This window comes from Cherax quadricarinatus, chromosome 3, assembly GCF_038502225.1.
Source record: "Cherax quadricarinatus isolate ZL_2023a chromosome 3, ASM3850222v1, whole genome shotgun sequence".
NCBI classification, from domain to species: Eukaryota; Metazoa; Arthropoda; class Malacostraca; order Decapoda; family Parastacidae; genus Cherax; species Cherax quadricarinatus.
In genome coordinates, this window is record NC_091294.1 from 45,129,520 (window position 1) to 45,156,353 (window position 26,834).

The following is a 26,834-nucleotide window of genomic DNA, read 5'->3' on the forward strand; positions in this document are numbered from 1 at the left end:
AAATTTATGATCACTTAAACATGAATATATATATATGTGTGCTGTTGCAGGCTGCCGTGAAAGATTGTAAGTGGGCCAACAAGCAGGTCTCCGAAATGACTGCGGAATTAGCCAAAATTGGTCAGTGTTCCGACGTTGGCCCACTGACAGATAAGCAAGCGGAGATGGAGCAGGAAAAGGCTGATGTAGAGAGCAGCTTAAAGGAAGTGATGGCATTACTTCAAGAAATGGCCGAGGAATGGGAGCAGTGTGAGCGCAAGTCTAAAGATGTGGCTGGATGGATTGAGAAGACGCGACAGTCGCTAGATAACCCACAGAACAAGAAGCGCTCCCTGCGTGACCAGTTGGCAGCTCGGGAGAAGGCGCTGGCCGACGTCACCATCCAGAGGACCAAACTAGTTATGGCCATGGAGAAGCTGCAGGTACACTTCCGTGACCGTATGTGTGCCGAAGCACAGGTCTCCCACGAAAACGAACAATTACAGTTGCGCTTGGAGGAGCTGCAGGCGGCCGTCAAGGAAGACTGTAGGACGCTGGAGACTTGCGTTCACCAAATGGACGCATATCAACAGGTAAGCCGTGTGCCTGACAATAACACTGGCTACGCTTTACTCTACCAACACTTTATGAATTCAATTAGTCAAGAGGATAAGTCGTAGCCCACCACAAGGTCTGTGAACAGATTCTAAATGAAGCGTCTTGTTTGACGTGTTGCAGGAGATCCAGCGGCTGCGGCAACAGATGGTCGGGGTAGAGCAGCAGCTGCGGCTGGTGTCTAGTCCTACCTACAGCCCACGTGATCGCGACAAGGCAGTGGCCGAACAGAACGTAAGTGCCACCTCTTGTTGCCTCCTGACCATTGGTGGTTAACTAACAGAACTGCCAGATCTATCTTCTAGGAGCTCATGTGTGGTCGTAACCTACTCACAACTTATTCTAAACGTGTATATGTTTATTTGCAATAAATATATATTTTTTTTAATCTACTCTTCAAAGTAACAACTGTGTAGCCATGCTGTCCTGGTAGTTCCACCAATCGATCTATTTGCATTTTGCAACTTGTAGTATCTTTGCACTGTTCTGCACTGTCACTCACTCAGTGAAGAGCAGCTGACGTGATGTTCAAGTAATGTTAATATAAAGTAACTTAACCATGTTTTAGTCCATAGAAATGTAGTTATAAGGAAAAAATAATCATTTGGTGTATATAAGTATTAAAATAATATTTTTTTTAGTAGCAATTAAGGGAATAGTATTCAAGAGTAATATCTAGTTACAAGGTGGCTGCTTTCCATTTCTGGTTTCCTGGGTACTGAAGGAATCCCCTGTCGTAAGTGACAGGGAATCATGCAGTAAACTACGGTGCTCAATAATGACTATGTTCCACCACCTTTGTATCTGACAACCCTACCCCCTCCCTCCCTCCATCCTCCCCTCTTCTCTCTCATTCTCTCTTTAATTTTTTCATTCTCTCATTCACTTTCTTTAATTCTTTTTCATTTTCTGTCTGTCTCATTCTCTCTCTCTCACTCTCATTCTCTCTCTCATTCTCTCATTCTCTCTCTCTCTCTCTCTCTCTCTCTCTCTCTCTCTCTCTCTCTCTCTCTCTCTCTCTCTCTCTCTCTCTCTCTCTCTCTCTGTGCCCGTTTGTGTGTAATCTGGGTCGCCCGGTCTGGCCTGCTGCTCCCTCTGGACACGCTGCAACCCATCCTTACATCACGTGTCATGTCATGTAGCATACACCATGTGTCATGTATCATATACCATATGACATACATCATACACCATATGACATGCATCATACACCATGTGACATGTATCATGCACTACCTGACAGATATGCATCGTACACTATTATGCACCAAGTGTCATATGTCGTGTATCATATACCATAATTAGAGGTTCAAACACCATGTATCATACACGGGTCATGTATCATGCATGTGTTACACACCATCATAAGAACATAAGAAAGGAGGAACACTTCAGTAGGCCTACTGGCCCATACTGGGCAGGTCATTCTCAAACCCAACCCACTATTAAAGATATTTGCCCAAACCATTTTCAGTGGCACCCTACATCATGCACGTATCATTCACCATGTTATGTGATATTGTACACAGTTTGTCATACACCATGTCTCCTACTGGTCACACACCATGTTTAGTGTTGTACACTGTGTTACGTGTCGTCCATCATGTTATACACTGTTATACAACTCTTACCTGACGTGTCATATATAATAATGAAAGTCTCCTTTCCTGAATGCCCCCCCCCCACACACACACAGACACACACACACAGACACACAAACACAGACACACAAACACAGACACACAAACACAGACACACACAGACACACAAACACAGACACACAAACACAGACACACACACAGAGACACAGACACACACACAGAGACACAGACACACACACAGACACACACACAGACACACACACAGACACACACACAGACACACACACAGACACACAGACACACACAGACACATACATACACACACACACAGACACACACACACAGACACACCACACACACACACACACACACACACACACACACACACACACACACACACACACACACACACACACACACACAGACACACACACACACACACACACACACACACACACACACACACACACACACACACACACACACACACACACACACAGACACACACACACAGACACACACACAGACACACACACAGACACACACACACACAGACACACACACAGACACTCACACAGACACACACACACAGACACACACACAGACACACACACACACACACAGACACACACACACAGACACACACACAGACACACACACACAGACACACACACACAGACACACACACACAGACACAGACACACACACACACACACACACACACACACACACACACACACACACACTCAGGAAAACTCAGGAAAATAAAGAAATCAGCCGAAGAGCCAGAAACGAATATGCACAGATAAGAAGGGAGGCTCAGAGACAATATGAAAATGACATAGCATCAAAAGTAAAGACTGGACCCAAGCTGTTGTACAGCCACATCAGGAGGAAAACAACAGTCAAGGACCAGGTAATCAGACTGAGGAAGGGTGATGGGGAATTCACAAGAAACGACCGAGAGGTATGTCAGGAGCTCAACACAAGATTTAAAGAGGTATTTACAGTGGAAACCAGTAGGACTCCAAGAAATCAGAACAGGGGGCACACCAGCAAGTGCTGGATGAGGTACATATAACCAAAGAGGAGGTGAAGAAGCTGCTATGCTGAACTTGACACCTCAAAGGCGGGTGGGACCAGACAACATCTCTCCATGGGTCCTTAAAGAGGGAGCAGAGATATTGTGTGAGCCATTAACAAAGATCTTCAACACATCATTTGAAACTGGGCAACTCCCTGAGGTATGGAAAATGGCAAATGTAGTCCCAATTTTTAAAAAGGGAGACAGACATGAGGCACTAAACTACAGACCTGTATCTCTAACGTGTATAGTATGCAAGGTCAGTGGAGAAGATCATCAGGAGGAGAGTGGGGTGGGGCACCTGGAAAGAAACAAGTGTATAATTGACAACCAGCACGGTTTCAGGGAAGGAAAATCCTGTGTCACAAACCTACTAGAGTTTTATGACAAGGTGACAGAAGTAAGACAAGAGAGAGAGGGGTGGATCGACTGCGTATTTTTGGACTGCAAGAAGGCTTTCACACAGTTCCTCACAAGAGGTTACTGCAAAAGCTAGAGGACCAGGCACACATAACAGGAAAGGCACTGCAATGGATCAGAGAATATCTGACAGGGAGGAAACAACGAGTCATGGTACGCGCGAGGTGTCAGAGTGGGCGCCTGTGACAAGCGGGGTGGGTTCCACAGGGGTCAGTCCTAGGACCTGTGCTGTTCTTGGTATCACGTGGAAGCCGATATAACTGGAAGGGATAGACTCAGAAGTGTCCTTGTTTGCAGACTGATGTGAAGTTAATGAGAAGAATCGAATCGGACGAGGATCAGGCAGGACTACAAAGAGATCTGGACAGGCTACAAGCCTGGTCCAGCAACTGGCTCTAGAATTTAACCCCCTAAATGCAAAGTCATGAAGATTGGGGAAGGGCAAAGAAGACCGCAGACACAATATAGTTTAGATGGCCAAAGACTGCAAACCTCACTTAAGGAAAAGATCTGGGGGTGAGTATAACACCGAGCATATCTCCTGAGGCGCACATCAATCAGATAACTGCTGCAGCATACGGGCGCCTGGCAAACCTACGGATAGCGTTCCGATACCTCAGTAAGGATTCGTTTAAGACTCTGTACACCATCTACGTCAGGCCCATACTGGAGTATGCAGCACCAGTTTGGAATCCACACCTAGTCAAGCACGTCAAGAAATTAGAGAAAGTGCAAAGGTTTGCAACAAGACTAGTCCCAGAGCTACGGGGATTGTCCTATGAAGAAAGGTTGAGGGAAATCGGCCTGACGACACTGGAGGCCAGGAGGGTCAGGGGAGACATGATAACGACATATAAAATACTGCGCGGAATAGACGAGGTGGACAAAGACGGGATGTTCCAGAGATGGGACACAGACACAAGAGGTCACAATTGGAAGTTGAAGACTCAGATGAATCAAAGGGATGTTAGGAAGTATTTCTTCAGTCATAGAGTAGTCAGGCCATGGAATAGCCTAGAAAGTGATGTGGTGGAGGCAGGAACCATACATAGTTTTAAGGCGAGGTATGATAGAGCTCATGGGGCAGGGAGAGAGAGGACCTAGTAGCAATCAGCGAAGAGGCGGGGCCAGGAGCTGTGACTCGACCCCTGCAACCACAAATAGGTGAGTACAAATAGGTGAGTACACATGTGCCTAGGACAAAATGGTAACTAACACACACACACATTAAGTAGTGTCCCATATTTTGCTTCCTACACCAGGGATCTTGTGTCACACAATAGATTGCATACAGCAAGACACGTAGCTTCACAAACATCACACTACTATACACTATAATTTTAGATAGTTCATGTCATTCATCATACGTGGTTAGTGTCATGTATCACATATGCATCATAGAAAGCATGATACACTACATTATTGAATACACTATACAATGAGCATTCATTATTTGATATTTTCAAGCCCTGTATGCCATGTCGCACTTTAGCCCTCTTTCAGTACATAATGAGGACATTATGTTGTGAAGTACATTAAACATGCAACATATTACAGCCATCATTTGAGTCAGTAACATGTCATGCAGTAAGACATCATCTGATACATTCAAACATTACAGTGAAATACATATACCAAGCAGCACATTGCATCAAACACTTGCTGTTCCATGCATTGCATCTCTCTTCATGTAACATTAACAATCATTGTGAAATCACAATCTCAATACAAGTGACAAGCAGCTAATGTATGACACAAGAAGCATGCACAACAGATGTAGGATGGATGGCATACTTCCTTCCAGTGGGTGGCTGGCCTCGGGGACCTGTCACGTTGTAAATCGTTCGTGGTTCCGCTATATCGTTCATGTTCTCTTCAAGTAATATTTCTGTACTAGTTGTTGATTAACCTGCTTTTTTAGCTGTAGTTTTGATTTTTTAACCCACTCTTTTAATAAAAATTATTCTGTACTTTTTATATATGCTGAATTATTAATTATGAATATTATCACATATGGTTGAATCAGTTTAGCCAGCATTCAAAACACTAATTAATAAGGTGAAGGATAAAATTAACCAGGCACATAATTGCCCCCTCACATAACAGGTAATTTATGGTAAAAAAGCTCTCTGGGTGTAGGTTTCTGAAACATTGGCACTCGATATCCACTCACAGGCCTGCCGAGAGAGGATCAAAGCCATTCAGTGCAAGATAAGTGCGCGGAATGAGCGTGTCAAACTTCTTAACCAACGGGGCACTCCTGACACTGCGCCACTTGACACCTAGTAGGACGCCTGCCTCTCTCTCCCATACCATCCACCATCCTAACCTCTATTGTCCTTTTCTGTGGTGCTTCCCTCTTCCAGTTAGGGAACGGGGAAATGAAACGCAGCCTTAATATACATTCCATTTGCCAATCTGGCTCTGTCATATCTAGCATACAGTTTGCCCCCTTTCATCCAATCCTTTTTAACACATTTGTAAACATTGTTTTATGCAATGCTTGTGTGTCTCCAATCCACTCACAATGCCACTCTTCTTTGCCGGGACTGCATACCACAGGTGCTCCAAGGCCAGTATGAATCTCACCAACGACTCATTGTCGAGCTCACCGAACGAATCTACCAGATTGACCCCAGTGCGGTGATTCCGACCGAGCTAACACTAGACACGACCGAAACGAGCATTCTTACCTCTTCACATGATACATTCTCCGAGGAAGAGGCCCAGGTCTCACCCATGCAACTCAGAACTGTCCTCAACGACTCCATCAGTCAAGATGTCCAGGTGGTGATCACTCAAGAACTGCCAATAAGTGAAAGCGATGTCTTGGATTCTGAGGTGAAGACTTTGATTGGAGTGGCGTTGAAAAACGTCCCGCAACAATCTCGCACCGTACTAGCTACCCCAGAGACTGGATTGCAACTGACGTGGGCAGATGTAGCTGCAGGAAGGAAGAGTCCAAATATCGTTTGCCAAACATATGCAACAGAAATAAATGTTCCTCAGGTTGCATCAACTCAGCAGGTTGTTACTCAGGTTGTAACAAGTCAAGTGTCATCATCATTACCTGCAACGCCAACTCTGGTTTCCGAACCAGTAAGAGAAGACAGTATTACCATTGAAACGCCAAGTGAATCCCCTGCCAAAGAAAAATGTACCATTGTAACTGCTCAGGCACAGGGAGCTGCTTGCGAGGAACGGCAAGTTCGTGATCGTAGAAACCGTCAGCAGCAGTTTGCAAAAGCCCAGAAGTCACAGAGCTTCGAGCAAGATGCCAAGACATCACGACGTGTGCAACAACGAGATCGTCGCTACCGTAAAAAGCAACCGATGGAGCAACAGCCAGAGCAGCAGAACCCAGTGGAGCCACAGGAAGAGGTGTATTATGATGCACCAAGTCGCAGAAACAGTCAGAGAAGTAGTCCTAGGAGTTCTTATACCAAGTCTAAACAGAGTCCTCAAGAAAGTCCGAAAGATACACCAATGGTGACCCCTAAAACAAGTCCAACAGAGACTCCGAAGTCAAGTCCACAAGCACAGCGTCGAGAACATGAGAATATATTGAAATCAGAAATACCAGAACAGCCTCGGGCTGCTGTTGAAGATGTAAAATCCCAAAGAGCTATTCCTACCACCATGTGGGATGGCAAGACTACATATGCTCAAATCCTAAAAGGAAGGCATGAGATGAAAGCAAGACAAGAGAGGGAGCATGATGCAGATGAGGCAGCTATGATGTCAGAGTTACAGACTCAATCTGAAGTACAAGAGGTCACTATTATAGAAGTTTCTAGTCAGATTGCTGAATCAGCTGTACAAACCATAACATCTAATGTGATCACATCAACTAGTGAATGTGAGAGTTTAGAGTATGTTGACGTCCCTCAGCAGGAACGTGTTATGCCTGAAGATAATATATCTGTTACTGAAGAAGTAGAGTCACAACCTGTAACTCAGCAGGTAGAAGAGGAGCCTGTTGTTGTTATGCCACAATACCCTGGCTACATAGAAGAACCTGCTTTCTTATCTGAAGGTGTTGAAATATCTCAGGCCTCTGAGCCTCCTTACCAACAGGCAGTCACAGCATCCATGTTTCAGCATGGGTTCTCTGTGGATGTGCAAACTGTTCAGAGTCCTATGCAAACATTAGAAAACTCTATGCAGGACATTGTTATGAACAGTAACATGGATACCATGAATTTCTACCAGGGAATGAGTCAGTTTCCAGTTACAACAAGTTATATTCCTGAGGGTTTTGGCATGCAGTCTTATGGACAAGTAAATGACTACCAACAGACAAATGAAGCCAGTAATGAGTTTCCAAGTGTCACCTTAGAGCAGTCACCTGAAGAAACGCCTATGATAAGTATGATCACAACTCAGCCCACTGTAACTCCGCCTATGATGACCCCTCCAGAGACTCCAGAGCAGTATCAAGAGGATGAGGAAGAGATGGAAACAGATGATGTAGCAGAAGTTCCCTCCATGATATTCGAACCATCCTTTACTGAAGAAACCAGTGAGGCCCATATAACTATTGAGCCAAGGCAAGCAAGCTCCAGTGAAGCAGCTGAAGCTCCTGTGGCACTCGAGTCCACAGATAAGTCTAAGCTATCATATGCTCAAATTTTAGCAATGGGCCTTAAAGCTGCCCCTTCAGCTGTTGTCACTCATACTTATGGAGCATTTAAGTCAGTTATGTCATATGTTAAGGGACCAACTCAGTCTGAAAAAGTGGCACATATTGAACATAATGTTGAGCATGTTGAAGCACCCATCAAACCAAAAATTGAACAACAAGCAATGGCAGCACAAGTGACAACACATGATTACGACAGATCTAGAGGTAAGAAGAGATCCTATGAACCAAAAATCGAAGTAACAATGGTCAAAGATTCGGACGAATTGAAGAAAATGGAAGAACAGCAACGAATAGAACACTATATTCCTGGTCTTCTTTTTAAAGAAGGGTCTGACAGACGCTCAAGGTCCAAGAGCGCTAGAAGAAAGAAAGGAGAAGCCCCTGCAGATGTCATTGAGGCTCTCAAAGATAAGGAAGAAACAAATATAGAACCTGTGAAGGAAGTGATCAAGAAGGAAGAGAAACCTACCAGGGCAAAGCAATCTAAGCTTGACAATTCTGCAGTAACTTCGGCATCAGTTCAAGAAGTCAAAATTCAAACCAGTCGCAGCACTCAGAAAAAAGAGATGATAGTACCAGAGCCCTTAAATGTAAATCTTTCACAAACAGCTGATGAAAAGGAGCTAAAGAAAGACCAGGAAGTTATCACAAAGAAAAGTGATAGTGTGACAAGTACTTCTGTTATAGAAAGCACTCAGTCATACGATCTAAAATCTCATGATAGTGAAGATAAGCGCAAGAAAAAGAAAAAACGCAATAGATCAAATCCTAAAGATCAAGAAGATGATTTGGAAAAAGCTTTGAGAGAAATTGAAGAGATGGAAAAAAGTGGTAAAATTCAACCACCCCCAACTCCCAAATTGGCACCCATAGATGATGACAAACCAAAAAGGCGGGGCTCCAAGAAGACCAGAAAGACAGAGCAACCATCATTACCAAAAACAACTGAACATTCTTCATGTGATACTACAAATCAGCTAAAAGTTGAGCCGGTAACAAAACCTGAGAAGGCAGAAAAGAAACTTCAGAAATCTAAAGTTGCTGAGCAAGATAAGGAAATCTCCTCAACAGGAAAGACTTCTGAACCTGAAAAACATAAAATAGACTGCAAAAAATCAAAGGGTGTAAGCTTCAACAAGGATGAAAATGAAATGAAAAAACAAGTGCATCCTGGTGAGACTGTGGTGGAAGAAATGCAGGTCCATATGGAGGAGCAAAATGTATCTGCCTGTGCAGTTGAATATCACCATACTGTAGAACCTGTAGTTGTATCAGTACCTGAGCAAGTGGCAGTGTCTTCTAACAAACCCTTTAATGATGTACCTACTGACCCTATACTTGATCCTCTACCTGACTTACCCACACAAGCCCCTGTAACTACTGTAGATACTAATATCGTATCTCCAGTAGAGTCCTCTGTTTTCTCTTCTGAAACCAATCAAGATAGTGCTAGCTTAATGAAGGATGAAGATATTGCATCGGAAGAGGACAAGAATGCTTCAGCACAGTGTTCTGTGGACTATAAGGGGATTGTTCCTTCAGAGATGCCACTTACACCTTCACCATTCCCAGACCAAATTAGCAAGAGTATGGAATTTATAGAAAGTGGAATTTCTCTCAATAATGAGAACATGCAAGATGTGTGTGAGGAAGTTCCATCAATTTCTACTGAGATTTCACAGTACCATAAACAAGATTTCTCTCAAGAAATTCTTCCACATAAAGTACCGCCCTCTGAACTTTCAGTACCAGTTCAGGAGGAAGGAAGCTGTACTCTTGATGACATAGACAGAGCTGGATTGGAGAAAAAACATTTAGTCAAAATAGAAATTGATAAAACTACTTTAACAAAAGAGAAAGGGTTTCCTAAACATAATTATGATATAGAAGATATACAGGCTCCAGATAGAACTCATGAGAGTAAATCCAAGATTTATGAAGAGAAAAGTGGTGAAATGATAAATAAGAAGATAAGTGATGAAGTGGTAGAGGTACTACAAGATATCACTGAAGAAATGCTTCAAGGTCTGTCTTCAGATTCTGTGATTACTGAGACAATCACAGAACCTGAGGCGACCACTGTTCATAAAATCATTAGAAGGCAAATAATTAAGAAGATAATCATGATTGATGGTAAACCAGTAGAGACTGAGGAAATAGTAGAAGAACCAGAAGAAGTTACTGATGAAATGCTCCAAGGTCTGCCAACTGACTTGGTGATTACAAAGACAATCACAGAACCTGAGGTGCCTACTATTCACAAAATTGTTAGAAGGAGAATTGTTAAAAGGACAATTATAGTTGATGGTAAACCAGTAGAAACTGAAGAAGTAGTAGAAGAACCAGAAGACGTTACTGATGAAATGCTCCAAGGTTTGCCAGGTGAGTCTGTGATTACTGAAACAGTTGCAGTACCAGAAGCAGCAAGTCGTAGAATCATTAGGAGAAGAGTGATAAAGAAAGTAGTAATGGTTGATGGTAAACCATGCAAAACAGAAGAAGTGATAGAAGAACCAGAAGTTGTTTCTGAGGAAATGTTGGAAAGCTTGCCAAGAGATTCTGTGATTACTGAGTCACTCACAGACCCAGAATCATTAACAACCCGTGCAGTCATTAGAAAACGGAAAATAAAAGTTTTGATGGTTGATGGTGACCCAGAAATAAGTGAAGAAACAAAAAAGCCTGTAAATCTTGCAGATGAAGAATTGAGAGGAAAAAACATTCTAGACTCAATGACAGGTGAGTCTCTTGTAGACCTAGATGTTCTTAATCAAAGCAAGCATGAACAAGGTATGGTCTCAAACCTTTTAGAGAGCTCTGGTGTTGTTCCAGAGCCTGTACAGGAAGAAATTGTTAATTCATCAACGACCTTCGCTAGAAAACGTAGAGTAATTCACAAAAGAATTATCAAAATAATTGTCATGGTTGATGGTAAACCAGTAGAAACTGAAGAAATAATAGAAGAACCAGAAGAGGTCACTGAGGAAGTGATTGAAGGCCATCCATCTGAGTCTGTGATTACTGAGACAGTCACAGAACCTGAGGTGACCACTATTCATAAAATCATTAGGAGGAAAATAATTAAGAAGATCATTATGATTGATGGTAAACCAGTAGAAACAGAGGAAATCATAGAAGAGCCAGAAGAAATTACTGAGGAAGTGACTCAAGGTCATCCTTCTGAGTCTGTGATTACTGAGACAGTCACAAAGCCTGAAGTGACCACAATTCATAAAATCATTAGGAGGAAAATAATTAAGAAGATTATTATAATTGATGGTAAACCAGTAGAAACAGAGGAAATCATAGAAGAGCCAGAAGAAATTACTGAGGAAGTGATTCAAGGTCATCCTTCTGAGTTTGTGATTACTGAGACAGTCACAAAGCCTGAAGTGACCACAATTCATAAAATCATTAGGAGGAAAATAATTAAGAATATTATTATAATTGATGGTAAACCAGTAGAAACAGAGGAAATCATAGAAGAGCCAGAAGAAATTACTGAGGAAGTGACTCAAGGTCATCCTTCTGAGTTTGTGATTACTGAGACAGTCACAAAGCCTGAAGTGACCACAATTCATAAAATCATTAGGAGGAAAATAATTAAGAAAATTATTATAATTGATGGTAAACCAGTAGAAACGGAGGAAATTGTAGAAGAACCAGAAGAGATTACTGAGGAATTGTTACAAGGTCTGCCAGCTGACTCTGTAATTTGTGAGGCAATCACAGAGCCTGAGGTGACCACTTCTCACAAAATCACCAGAAAAAGAATAATAAAGAAGATTATTATGATTGATGGTAAACCAATAGAGACAGAGGAAGTAGTGGAAGACCCTGAAGATATTTGGATGGCAGCCAGTACAAAGAGTAATCGGAATGATGTGTCAAATGAAATGGTGGTGCTTGAACCTAAATGTTTATCTGTCGAGGATAATGCCTTATCTTCGAGTGAAGACGTAGTGAACATAGTTAATAGGAATGTGACAACTGAAGGAAAACATGTTGCAATAGATTTATTTACTCATGGACAAGATGAAGCCGTGGAAAAAATCCCCTCTGCACATATGGAGAAGATGCATATAAGTGACACTGCACATGAGGATGTATTATCAGCAAAACCCACCTTTGCTTTGCCTTTGCCAGACCATGCTAATGACTGGATGGAATTAATAGAGGGAGGGGGCTTTACACTTGAAGATGAAGATGTGTCAGTATGTTCTACTTCTTTACAAAGTGAGTCATCTGGAATTATTCCAAAAGGTATCCCAGAAGAAACATTAAAAGAGAAAGAAACACAAGAAATTGTGTCTGTGACATCTGACACTAGCATTACTAGCGTTGAAAATACTGTTCATTGTTCCTCTGATGATACTGAAGAGGTTGATACCCATTCTCTTGAAAAAGTTGATACTAAACCTGCATTTGGGTTAATATTGCCTGATCATGCCAATGATTGGTTAGAAATCCTTGAGGAAGGAGGCTTTACACTTGAGGATGAAGATGAATCTGCTCAGGCACCAACCCTGTGTGAGACAACTTCAGGTGTTTGCATTTCCAGGCTAGCTACAGAAACTAAGGAACTTTCCCAAAAGATTGAGTCTCCTGATCATGCTAATGACTGGATGGAAATTAACAAGGAAGGTAGCTTTACACTGAATCATATAGAGGAACATGAAGGAATCACACCTCAGATTTCCCCAAAAGTTACAACTAATATGGCTGTCAGTCCAGGAGAAGTGAATAATGAAAGTCAACCAGCAAGTGATCATAAAGTGGAAGTTACCTCAGCTAATGCTGAAAAGGAAATAGAGCAGCAAATTAAGCAAGAGCTAGATACTTGCAAGAAACTGGAATCATCCAAACCATTTGGCCTTCCTCTTCCTGATCATGCAGATGACTGGCTACAGATAATAGAGGAAGGTGGGTTCACACTTGATGATGAAGATGAGGAACCCATTATTGAGAAATCTGATCAACCATCTGAACATGGCACAGACATTTACCCTACCACAACCACCATTATAAGTGAAAATGTAGATTCAGTTCCTGTTTCTCAAGTGATACAGCCTGTCTTTGGGCTCCCAATTCCTGATCATGCTAATGATTTCATGGAAATAATTGAAAGTGGAGGTTTTACTCTTGATTCAGAATCTGATGAGGAAAAGCCCTCAGAAGTAACTGTGGAAAGTCCAGCAGCTGCATTGAAGACTGAGGTAACCTTGGAAATGGATGTTAATACCAAATCATACTCAGCACTCATGACGCCTGAAAATTTTGTAAATATAAATCCAACTGACATTTCTAAAGAGAATATCAGTCAAGTAGGAGTACAAGAGAGAAGTGAACCTGGAAATGTTGACCTGGCTAATTTAGAAACAGAATCACAGAAGCCAAAGCCACAGGATGGTGAAACATTTTCTTATGCAACTGCTTTGGCACATGGCAAATCTGTTGTCACAAAGGAACCCGAAGAAGAACCCAAGAAGCCTTATCATCATCGGGTTCCAGTTACATGTTTAGAAGAAGAACATATAAAAGAGTCTCCCCATGCAGAACGAAAGAAAGACTCTGATGGCTTTGAAGAAATTCTCTCTAAGAAGAAGCGACGTCGCAAGAAGATGGGCAGTGAATCAGAACAAGAGGTGAACTTCACTGAGCATGTAGGAGTTGAAGATTTCACCAAGATCGAAAATGAAGTATCTATAAGTCAACCACAACCTGAGTCTGGAAAAGTATCTAAAAAAAATATTTCGGAGAGTGTAAGTGAATATACCAAGAAGGAAAATATTGAAATGCCTTCTGAGGAAATTACTAGTAAGAATACAAAAGAAGTAAAATCCAATAATGAACAAGGTATTCAAATAAAGCAGTCTGAGAAACCTGATAAACTTGAGAAAAAGAAGAAGAAGAAAAAAGCCAAGGCAAAAGATGATGATGATGAGATTGAAATTTCAATAATTGAAAAAGAAAAGACCTCAAACAAGGAAAAAAGAGGAAATGTTGAGGTGACCAGCATTGTTGAGACAGATTTTGCAAATGTGATAATGGAAACATCAATGGAACAAGTGGAGCCTGAGACCTCAGTAAAGGAGAAGAGTGATTCTTGTCATGAAATTACAGAACAGACTACAGAATCAGATATTGCTGTGGTGCAGCTTCACATAAATGAGCCTGTTGAGACTAAAATGCCATTGACCAAAGCCATTTTGCCAGATGAAGTAGAAGTTTCCAAACCATCATTGGTAGGAGATTCTGACGGCTTTATGACCTCCTTGCTTTCGGTTAATCCAGTGAGCCCTCGGCCAACCAGTCCTCATATTCCCATCGATGATCCCAACGATATTATTCTGACTCCTCAGTGGATGCGACAGAGACCAATAACTCGCACTTCAAGTACAGAGGAAAAAATTAAAACTCCGCTTGAAGAGCGAAAACAACTATTTAAGACCAAAAGTGCACCTCTTGAGGGTACTTCCTTTGCTGTCACTGATTCAGGTTATGAACGATCCTTAAGTAGCACTATTCCTAGCATGGCACAGAGTAGACTCTTACAGTCTATGGAAAATGATTCCTTGAAAACATCTGTAAGTATGCTTCCATTGGTTCCTGGGGAAGAATATTACAAGAATAAGAAGAAGAGGCCAAAGAAAGGCAAGGGTAAAAAAAGTGATGATGATAAAGATGGTGAAACTAAGGATAGACATATTGATAATGTAGATGCACCAAAAGAACTAGAAGAGTTAGAATCTAAGGAAGCATCATATTTACCAAAGACAGATAATCAGGAGCTTCAAGAAGATTTGCCCAACTTCACACAGAGTAAAGATGAGACTGATATAGAAAAAGAGAAGGAACTTTTAGATTCAGAAATTAATATCCAAGAAGACTCTTTTGTGAAAGAAAGTGAAATTCATAAACAAATAGAAGAGGAAATTTTGAATATAAGTACTGATGGAAAAGAACCTCAAGTTGAAACCACTGAAGTGGTAGCTAGCATTTACTCCAAGTTACAAGAGGAAGAAACGTCCTTAAAAGAGGAAATTCAGCAGGAACCTTTGAAAGAGTATGAAGTTGTTCATCACCCGAATGAAGAAATGGCAGTGGATAATACAGAACCCCAAGAAATGACTTCATCAGAAACAGATAGCTACATTAAATTTGAAAATGAAATTGACCAAAATGAATTTTGCATGGAATCCTTTGTGCTGGAAGAGGAGAAGGTTGAAAAACAGGAGGAACCAACTAACAGGGCTGAGCCACTAGGATTACAAAAAGTTGTGCCAAATATTGAAGAAGCTCTTCATGAAGCTATGACATCTGAATTAGTTGCTCCTAATGGAGACTCGCCTATTTTAGAGTTTGCTTTACCTTTGCCTAAACATGTGAATGACTGGATGGATATTATTAAAGAAGGTGGATTTACTCTTGAAGATGAAGATGAGCATCTTGTTGAAGCTGCTTCAACTGAAGATACTCCCTCAGATCAGGCAACTGTAACTGTAGAGAACTGTTCCTTTATTACAACGACTACTGAAGATAAGTCACTAGACTCACTGGAAGGCACACCAGAAGAAGGTAAGATCAGTGTGCCTTCTGATACAGATCCTGTGGTTGGCACCTGTCATGAGCCTCAATCAGATGATGATTCTGGAGTTAGTTTTGCAGGAGCATCAGAATATTCAGAATCTCTAGAGCCCTATCAATCAAAAACATACGCAAGTATTCTCATTCATACCCCTGCTGTTGTTGTAGAAAAACCACCTGAAACACCTAAAAAACCATATGTTTTCCATAACCCTACTGTTGTGCAAAAGGAAGAAACTACTAAAGAGAGTACAAAGTCAGCTGCTGAGGTAGATGAAGAAGGGTTCACAGAATTTGTGTCCAAGAGGGAAAGGTACAGGAGAACAACTCACAGCACATCTGCTGTTACAGATGAAATTGAGCAAGCTTTAAAAGCTGTTGTGGAAGAAGGCAGCAAAAAAGAGACCATGAAAATTACAAAAGAAGATATAATGCAGGTGATGAGTGCAGATATAGAGGAGATAGAAAGTGAAGGTGAAAGCAGCTTTCTTGAAGTGCTAAGGCCTAAAAGAAGTAAATCAAAACAAAGATCAAGATCAAAGAGGTCATCTAAAATAACAGATTCAGAACAAGAAATAGATCAGATAGTGGCAGCAATTGAAAGGGGAGAAACACCTCCAAAACCAAAAGATGTAATAGAGTATGAGCATAAACTCTTTGCTGCCTTTTACCTTGGTTCTGAATTGTGGTATGATGTGTTTGGTATCCGTGATGCAGAAACACATTACCACAAGTATCTTTTTAATAAATCTAACAAGGAAATTAATCCAAGTAATCTTTCTTCCATTGTTGACTCTGAGGAAAATAAAGACCAGCTAAGCACAGAACAATTGGCATCTCAAGTCACTGAAGAAAGTCAGTTATTACAAGGGACAAAAGCTCAAACCATTAAAGTTCCAAAGAATTTAGAGGTGATACCTTTAGCTGTAGATGCAATATCAGCAACAAAAGTCCCTGAGTCAGAGGTAACCGAAGTGACCTCTCTTCCAATAGAATCAGTATGTGAAACTTTAGAAATAACTCCAACATTAAGACAGACTTCATATACAGAGGAAGAAATTAATCCAAAGCCATTATTAGATTCAATCCCTCATCTTGAAGAGGCTTTCCCGGTTCATTTGCTACCTGCTGATCTTGAGTCTACAAAATATGACATGAAAGCTATTGTGGAATCTGAAACCAGATATTATGAATATCTTGCAAAGCAGCAAATTGCATTTCCTCACACAGATGACAATAAAAGTGATTCAGATAGAAAACTGATTGCTGAAGTAAATGATTCTTCACTCACAAAACATCAGGATGTGGAAACTAGCAAAACTGTAATAGATACCAGTCAAATCACTAAAGATGAAACTGTAATACTCAAGAGCCCTGTAAAAGAGAATATTGTGATAGATGAGAGTGATGTACTTGAAGATAAAATTGTGATGGATGAGAGTAGAGTGGATGAAGCAGTAACAGCACAACCATCCTTAGTGGTCAATACATGTATACCTAAGAACAAGTCTATGTCATTGATCGAGGAGGTAGAAACACGCCATACAGAGCATTTGATGCAAACAGATATACTTGATAAGAGTGGAGATAATATATGTTTTTCTGAGGAACTACCACAACACACATCAACATCTGAAGGTGTCCTGCACCATGAAATGGTCAATTATAACATGTCAGAGATTCTACGGGCTGAGACACAGTACCAAGAGTACATGGTACAGTTGAAAAAGCCAATAGAAACTGACAACAACATTGAACTTCCTGAAACAAAGCCACAAGAAACATTAGTAACAATTGAAGATGCAGTGCAACCTGAAAAGGCTTCTGATAATGTTTCAGAAATTCTTCCAACTGAGTCACAGTATCCAGAGATCGTGGTGCAGCCAGGAAAGCTAACTGAATCTGAAGTCAACGTTGATCTTCCAGGAACAGAGTCACAACAGACACAAGTAACAACTAAAGATGTACTGCAACCTGAAGAGACTTTTGATAAATTTTCAGAAATTCTTCCAACTGCAACAGATTACCAGGAGGTCTTAGTGCAGTCAGAAAAGCCAACAGAAACTGACAACAATGGTATGTCAGAAGTGCATCCACAGCAAACATCAGCAACAACAAAAGAGGTATTGCAACATGAAAAGATCACTTATAATGTTTCAGAAATAATTCAAGCTGAAACACAGTACCAAGAGTACTTGGTGAAAGCAGAAAAGTCAGCCGAGACCAAAAACAGCAATGGTCTTCTTGAACCTGAGCCACAACAGTTACCAGTAACACCTGAAGACAACATTAGTGTTCTTGAAGCAGAGCCGCAACAATTACCAGTAGCAACTAAAGACAACAGTAGTGTTCTTGAAGCAGAGCTACAGCAGATACCAGTAACAACTGAAGACAACATTAGTGTTCTTGAAGCAGAGCCACAACAGTTACCAGTAACAACCAAAGACAACATTAGTGTTCTTGAAGCAGAGCCACAACAGTTACCAGTAACAACTGAAGACAACATTAGTGTTCTTGAAGCAGAGCCACAACAGTTACCAGTAACAACCAAAGACAACATTAGTGTTCTTGAAGCAGAGCCACAACAGTTACCAGTAACAACTGAAGACAACGTTAGTGTTCTTGAAGCAGAGCCACAACAGTTACCAGTAACAACTGAAGACAACATTAGTGTTCTTGAAGCAGAGCCACAACAGTTACCAGTAACAGCTGAAGACAACATTAGTGTTCTTGAAGCAGAGCCACAACAGTTACCAGTAACAGCTGAAGACAACATTAGTGTTCTTGAAGCAGAGCCACAACAGTTACCAGTAACAACTGAAGACAACGTTAGTGTTCTTGAAGCAGAGCCACAACAGTTACCAGTAACAGCTGAAGACAACATTAGTGTTCTTGAAGCAGAGCCACAACAGTTACCAGTAACAGCTGAAGACAACATTAGTGTTCTTGAAGCAGAGCCACAACAGTTACCAGTAACAGCTGAAGACAACATTAGTGTTCTTGAAGCAGAGCCACAACAGTTACCAGTAACAACTGAAGACAACATTAGTGTTCTTGAAACCGAGCCGCAACAGTTACCAGTAACAGCTGAAGAGAAAATTAGTGTTCCTGAAGCAGAGCCACAACAGATACCAGTAACAGCTGAAGAGAACATTAGTGTTCTTGAAGCAGAGCCGCAACAGATTCCAATAACAACTGAAGACAACATTAGTGTTCTTGAAACAGAGCCACAACATACACCAGTGTCAGCTACAACTATGCTGCACTCTGAAATGGTTACTAATAATACTTCAAAAATTCTCCAAGTACAATCAGAAAACTTAGCAAAACCTGAAGATAATATTGGTTTGTTTGAAACAGATACAAAACAGACATCAGTAGCAACTGGAGATGTACTGCAACTGGAAAAAGTTATTGACAGTATTGTAGAAAATCTTGAAGCTGGAACACAGCATGATGAACATTTGATACAGGGAGAAAAGTCAGTGGAGAGTGAAAATAGTATTGGTACAGCTGAAATGCAAGTACAGCCGACATCATCTCCAGGTGAAAAGACATTGCTGCCAGTAATGAATACCTATAATGTTACAGAAATTCTGCAGGCTGAGACACAGTATCAAGAATCATTGGCACAGTCGGGAAAATCCGTTGAGACTGAGGGAATGACTACTTATAATGTTGCAGAAATACTGCAGGCTGAGAGACAGTATCAAGAATCATTGGCACAGTCAGAAAAATCAGTTGAGACTGAGGGAATGACTACTTATAATGTTGCAGAAATACTGCAGGCTGAGACACAGTATCAAGAATCATTGGCACAGTCAGAAAAACCAGTTGAGACTGAGGGAATGACTACTTATAATGTTGCAGAAATACTGCAGGCTGAAACACAGTATCAAGAATCATTGGCACAGTCAGGAAAATCATTTGAGACTGAAGACATTGGCCTTATGCCTGAACTTTACCCACAACGGTCATCGTTAACATCAAAAGAATTATTGCAGCCTGAAAAGACCACTTACAATATTGCAGAAATCCTTCATGCAGAGACAGAGTACCAAGAGTTCTTGGCACAGTCAGAAAAGTCTGCTGAGACTGAAGACAGTGATGTTATGCCTGAACTTCATCCACAACAGACATCAGCAGTAACTAATTATATGGTGCATCCTGAAAAGTTCACTTATAACATTCCAGAAATTTTTGAAGCTGAGACACAGTTCCAGGAGTACTTGGTACACTCAAAAAATGTAATGGAAATAGAGCCACAACAGTTACCAGTAGCAACTACAGATATATTGCAAGCAGACAAGCCAGCAGAGACTGAAGACAACATTGGTCTGCCTGAAGTAGAGCCACAACAGTTACCAGTAACAGCTACAGATGTATTGCAAGCAGACAAGCCAGCAGAGACTGAAGACAACATTGGTCTGCCTGAAGTAGAGCCACAACAGTTACCAGTAACAGCTACAGATGTATTGCAAGCAGACAAGCCAGCAGAGACTGGAGACAACATTGGTCTGCCTGAAGTAGAGCCACAACAGTTACCAGTAACAGCTACAGATGTATTGCAAGCAGACAAGCTAGCAGAGACTGGAGACAACATTGGTCTGCCTGAAGTAGAGCCACAACAGTTACCAGTAACAACTACAGATGTATTGCAAGCAGACAAGCCAGCAGAGACTGAAGACAACACTGGTCTGCTTGAAGTAGAGCCACAACAGTTACCAGTAACAGCTACAGATGTATTGCAAGCAGACAAGCCAGCAGAGACTGGAGACAACATTGGTCTGCCTGAAGTAGAGCCACAACAGTTACCAGTAACAGCTACAGATGTATTGCAAGCAGACAAGCCAGCAGAGACTGGAGACAACATTGGTCTGCTTGAAGTAGAGCCACAACAGTTACCAGTAACAGCTACAGATGTATTGCAAGCAGACAAGCCAGCAGAGACTGGAGACAACATTGGTCTGCCTGAAGTAGAGCCACAACAGTTACCAGTAACAACTACAGATGTAATGCAAGCAGACAAGCCAGCAGATACTGAAGACAACATTGGTCTGCTTGAAGTAGAGCCACAACAGTTACCAGTAACAGCTACAGATGTATTGCAAGCAGACAAGCCAGCAGAGACTGGAGACAACATTGTTCTACCTGAAGCAGAGCCACAGTACCCTCCAATAACACCCGAAGATATGCTGGAACCTGAGAAGACCAGTTATGACATAATGATTTCACAGACTGTTACAGATGTACTACAAGATAAGAGTGTTGCTGACATGTCAGACTTTCTGCAGACAGAAACAAAGCACCAAGAGTCCTTGGTTCAGTTAGAAATGATAGCTATGAATGCAGGACATCCTGAAGTAGATTCACAAATACCAGCTCCACCTATAGATGCTTTAAAGAGTAAAGAACAAACACCTAACATGCAGGACATTAAACAAGATGAAGCAAAGTATCAAGAACATTCGATACAGTTGCAGCAAGTCTGTGAAAATACCAGCCTGCCACAAGAATTGCACATCACAAAAGAAGATTCAAGACAAGGGGTTCCCATTTCTTCAGCTTTAATAACTCCTGAGACATCCTCAGTAATGAGTTATGACATACCTTCAATCCAGATGGCTGAGACGAAATATCAGGAATACTTAGCACGAGCTGAGGATAGATCTTCGTGGGCTAATGTTGTTGCTCATGGTAAGCCATTGGTTATAGAACAAGAGGAAAAGGCACCGCAGGATGATAGATCCTTTATACTGTACCAAACCAAGACAGTCAAGGTTGTAGTTACAGATGAAGAAGTTTCTAAACCATTGGTACCTCAGTCAAAAGATGAAGAAGGATTTACTGAATTTTTGTCAAAACAGGAACGGCGCCGTCGACTGCGTTCATCTTGCTCTGAAGAGCCTGAAGATGTTATAAAGGATATTGTGCCTTATGTACCAAGAATAGAGTTGCCTGAAGTAGAAATTGTAGAAGAAACAGAACCAGCAGAATTGAAAGGAAATAAAGAGGACCATTCAGAAACAGAATTACTTAATGAAGAAAGTATGGTTGAAACAGTTGAAATAACAGTGAGATCTAAGAGACGTTCAGATAGTCACCGAAAAAGTCAGCATCACCGTATATCAGAAACGGAAAAGGAAGTGAATGAAATTCTCCGTCAGATGGGTCGTGAGGAGGTATTGCAAAAATATGCTGTCCATGAATCTGTCTGGAATGATAAGTGGTTAGCAGAAGAGAGTGAGCGGAAGTATCATGAAATGTTAGCTAAGATTCCTGAGAAAGTCTTGGAGCCATTACTTGCAAGTCACACAGAAACTCAAGAAACTGTTTATGAGCATCAGAATTCATACCAATTAGATGTGTTAGAAAGACTGACAAAAGAAGAGTGCATTGTTCCCAGCCTTGTAACAACTCCCAACACCTTGTGTGCCTCTCCTCCAGTGTCTGTTCATGTTACTAGTAATTATCCCATTCATGAACTAACCTCATCCTTCTCATATGACATTGCTGCAATTAACGATGCTGAAGCCAGATATTATGAATGCCGTGCACAGTTTGTTCATAAACCCAGTGAAGAAAAGGCTTCAAGAGAAGAAATTGGAATTAGTGAAAATGAAGCAGAATTTATAGATCAGAATAATAAAATATTTGAAAGTTCTTTACTACAGGAGCCTTCTCGTGATAGCACATTGACACCAACTGAAGTAAGCCAACAAACATTGTTAATAAGTAATAACTTTCTTAGTGATACAGAGAGATATGAACACACTGCTAGCCAGGAGCCTGAAGCAGATTGTAAGGAATATTTACTCAAGTCAGATAAGTTTGAACATTTAAAAGATGAGGTAGTAATGTCACCAGAAGCTATAGTAAATACTCAAACTGAATTAAATATGGAATCTTTGATACCTATGCCCTCTGAAACTTCAACAGTAATGAGTTATGATGTGACTGCTGTTCAGAAGGCTCAGAGTGATGATCAGGAACATCTTGCAGAAATTGAAGATGCTGCTTCTTGGGCTAATGTTGTGGCTCATGGAAGGACAATAATCAAGAAACAAGAGCAAGAGACACCCACAGATGACAAATCCTTCATCCTGTATCATACCAAAACAGTCAAGGTTGTAGTCACAGATGAAGAAGCTTCCAAACCACAGGTGCCTTTGTCAACAGATGAGGAAGGTTTTACTGAATTTGTGTCTAAACAAGAGCGTCGTCGTCGATTACGGTCGTCATGTTCTGAAGAACCTGATGATAGTGTGAAAGATATTGTGCCTTATGTACCAAGAATAGAGTTACCAGAAGTTAAAATTGTAAGAGAATCAGAAGACATCACATCAGAATCACATTCTTTAACAGAGGAAGAAGACACAGAAATTAAAAAGGAGGAATACGTACATAAAAAACCCGAGCAGATGCGTAAATTCATCAGGGAAAAGCATCATAAGCGTAACCGTTCTCGGGTTTCTGAAGCAGAGCAAGAAGTGAATGAAATTCTTCGTCAAATGGATCGTGAAGAAGTTCTTCGCAAGAATGCCTCTCATGATTTCTTCGTGTGTAACCAGTGGATGTACAACGATGCAGAGAAGAGCTACTTTGAAATGTTAGCCAAGCTCAAGAAAGCTAATGTTGATCTGGTGAGTGAACTTTTGGAGAAGGGTGATGATGATGATAGAAACGATGACAGTGATGCCTCTGGCTCATCTCATGGGCCTCCACCAACTTATGACAATAAAGGTGGTTGCCCAGCGAGAACGTACCAGACTGAAGTCATGCAGGCTGACCTCCCACATGGTTTAGCAAACTGGACTGATGAGAGCACATATCTTTCTTTAACCCCCAATCTCCTAGACCAAGTCACTATTACTAGTTCCCCAAGCACTAATATGACCCATACTCAACTGACTGACAGATTGACCATGACACAGACAGGAGACTCCACTAGTAATACTACTATGACTGTAATCAGCGAGAAGGCAGCTTTCCTGCAGGCCCCTTGTCAAGCCAATACGACACTCGCCCAGCACAGAGAGCAAAAGGTGTGATGCCTTCAGCACTGCACGCGCGTGTGTGTTTTCTTTGTCCCTTTCCCTTCTTAGAATTTGATCTTGATAATTCCTCTAGGTGAAATATAAGGAAATTTAATATGTTATTGAAGTTTTTGTCTAACAGGCTTGAATTTAAAGTCTTAATCAGTATTATAGATCCCATTTTATTAATGAAGTCTCTTTGTTTTGTATGCAGTAGAATAAACTTCATAGAATTACATAGCATCTTTGTCTGCAGTGGTAGTGGTAGTTAATAGTAACCTGCTCACTAGTGTACAGAGTTGGGCTTGGTGCTCCCAGGGCTACATTACCAAGTTCACTTTAGTTTTTTAGAAATATCCTGAAAACCCTGTGGACTTGAAACATTGGAGAGCTCATTGTAGAATTGCACCTCTTCTTAAATGTATATTTCTTTCGGTGAAAAGAGTTGGGAATATTTTTACCTTTTAGCCAGAGAAGGGGATTTCAGGATGAACAATGAAATTTTAATTTTTGATGCACAGCAGCACTGTACATAACAATGGACCTTGTAGCTTGTGTGTGATCATAGGTGTTGACTGTAAACTTTTTTAAGTATTTGATAGTATTTGCATGTTTTATATTAAACTATTTTGACGTATAAACTTTTAATTTAAAATTATTTGTGTGTGTGTGTGTGTGTGTGTATATATATAATATATATATATATATATATATGATGTGTATGTATGTAAGTATAAATATAAATAATGTTGTGCCTAAAAAGCTAAACTTGCTGAATAGGCTGAACTCCCTTAAAAATTGAACTTTTCCAAAAAATTTGTTTACAAATTAATAGATATATTTTTTCATTGACACTGATGTAAAAGCATTTATATTTGAACCAAACCTAACTTAGAAACCTCATTTAACCTAACTTTAACTAACAAATTTTTTTCATCTAAATTCTGCCATATACATATAGGTCAGTTGAAATTGATTTAATATTACTTAACCCTTTCACTGTCCATCACATAGAACTGTGTCATTGAGGCCAGGGCCCCTGATATAGTTCATGAAGTTGGTTCGCTTGGATAAGCTATGAGTGGTAAATTTTGGCCTAGATATGAGAGAGCGGGTCTGTATAGTGAGTGCTCCATATGGTGCATGATGGGGAAAACAAAACTGTGACCGTGTGCATGGTTTAAAATAGCGACTTTGAGATGTTTTGCAGATGATTCCATGGTTTTATTGGCTGTATCATTTGATAGAATTCAAGACATACTGCTGAAATAGAGATGATTTTGATTGGTTTCAGAACTGGAAGTAGCTTAAAATTGAGCTCAAGGTAATGGAAGTATTCAATTATTGCTGATATTCCATAGGCTGGGTAAGGCTCCTACAACCCCAATCTGTTTTTATGGGTTTTTAATAGGTCTTAGTTATTGGGACACTGTAAACTATGACCAGTCTTTCCTGGTCATACTTTATTATCTGCATTTTTGTATGAATAAGAATTCAAAATGGAAGGCTAGTGTAATACAGGAGAGGCCTGGGGACGTGAGCAGAGGAAATGTTGTTCAAGTGGAAGAAATGTCTACGTTCTTTATTATGGACTCTATTTTTTAATTGGTATTTTTATAGTTTTGTGTAAAATTGACCAAATTACTGAATTCTGTGCATGTCATAGGATAGTTAAAATATTTGAATGGGCAATTTCTTTTGCTCAGTCGATAGAACGGAAGGCATACTAGCATTTGAGGGGGTAGATCATGGTAATGAATATGATATTGTGTATATGGAGTTCAACATCATAGGCTTTTCAGGAAAATTAAGGCACACGGAATAAGAGGAGAAATTTTTTCCTGGGTAGAGGCATGGTTAACAGATAGGCAGCAGAGAGTTTGCATCAGTGGAGAGAAATCAGAGTGGGGGCACATCACAAGTGGTGTTCCACAGGGGTCAGTGTTGGGCCCTTTGTTGTTCACAATTTATATAGTACACGACATTGATTAGGGAATAAATAGCGGCATAAGCAAGTTTGCTGATTACACCAAAATAGGTCACCTGATTCATTCACATGAGGATATTAGAGCACTCCAGGAAGATTTGAATTGACTGATGCAGTGGTCAGAGAAGTGGCACATGCAGTTTAATATAGACAAATGCAAAGTTCTGAACATTGGACAAGAAAATAACCATGCCACATATAAACTAAATACTGTAGATCTTAATATTATTGATTGCAAAAAGGATGTGGGAGTTCTGGTTAGCAGTAATCTAAAATCAAGACAACAGTGCATAAGTGTTTGCAATAAAGCAAACAGAATCCTTGGCTTCATATCAAGAAGTGTAAATAACAGGAGCCCTCAGGTTGTTCTTCAACTCTCTATATCTCTGGTTAGGCCTCATTTAGATTATGCTGCACAGTACTGGTCACCGTATTACAGAGTGGATATAAATGCACTGGAAAACGTACAAAGGAAGATGACAAAGTTGATCCCATGTATCAGAAATCTTCCCTATGAGGATAGACTGAAGTTCCCGAATCTGCACTAGGCATAGAATTACGAGTGATGATTGAGGTGTATAAATGGAAAACAGGAATAAATAAAGGGAATATAAATAGCATGCTAAAAATATATAGCCAAGACAGGACTCACAGCAATGGTTTTAAGTTGGAAAAATTCAGATTCAGGAAGTATATAGGAAAGCAAGGGTTTGGTAATAGAGTTGTGGATGAGTGGAACAAACTCCTGAGTACCATCATAGAAGCTAAGATTTTTTTTTTTTTTTTTTATTCGCCGGTATTCTCACGGCCCGGGTCTTTTCCAAGTAGTGGTGACCCGGCCTTGGCTCCCTATCTGGGGAGTGTCTCGAGACTTAAGTCT

At 40.7% G+C, this 26,834-nt stretch overlaps 1 protein-coding gene across 25 annotated transcripts in view; it reads left to right on the forward strand.

Annotated features, from left to right (window-relative positions):
• LOC128684052 (uncharacterized) overlaps nucleotides 1-26,834 on the forward strand; it is a 1,018,196-nt gene that overhangs the window by 809,348 nt on the left and 182,014 nt on the right. For 24 of the 25 annotated variants that reach the window (XM_070091648.1, XM_070091672.1, XM_070091678.1 and 21 more), the window contains 3 exons: nucleotides 51-572; nucleotides 718-828; nucleotides 6,262-23,976. In XM_070091648.1, the coding sequence (XP_069947749.1) occupies nucleotides 51-572; nucleotides 718-828; nucleotides 6,262-23,976 (18,348 nt within the window). The remainder of the gene's footprint in view (nucleotides 1-50; nucleotides 573-717; nucleotides 829-6,261; nucleotides 23,977-26,834) is intronic. The other variant, XM_070091703.1, reaches the window with a different exon arrangement.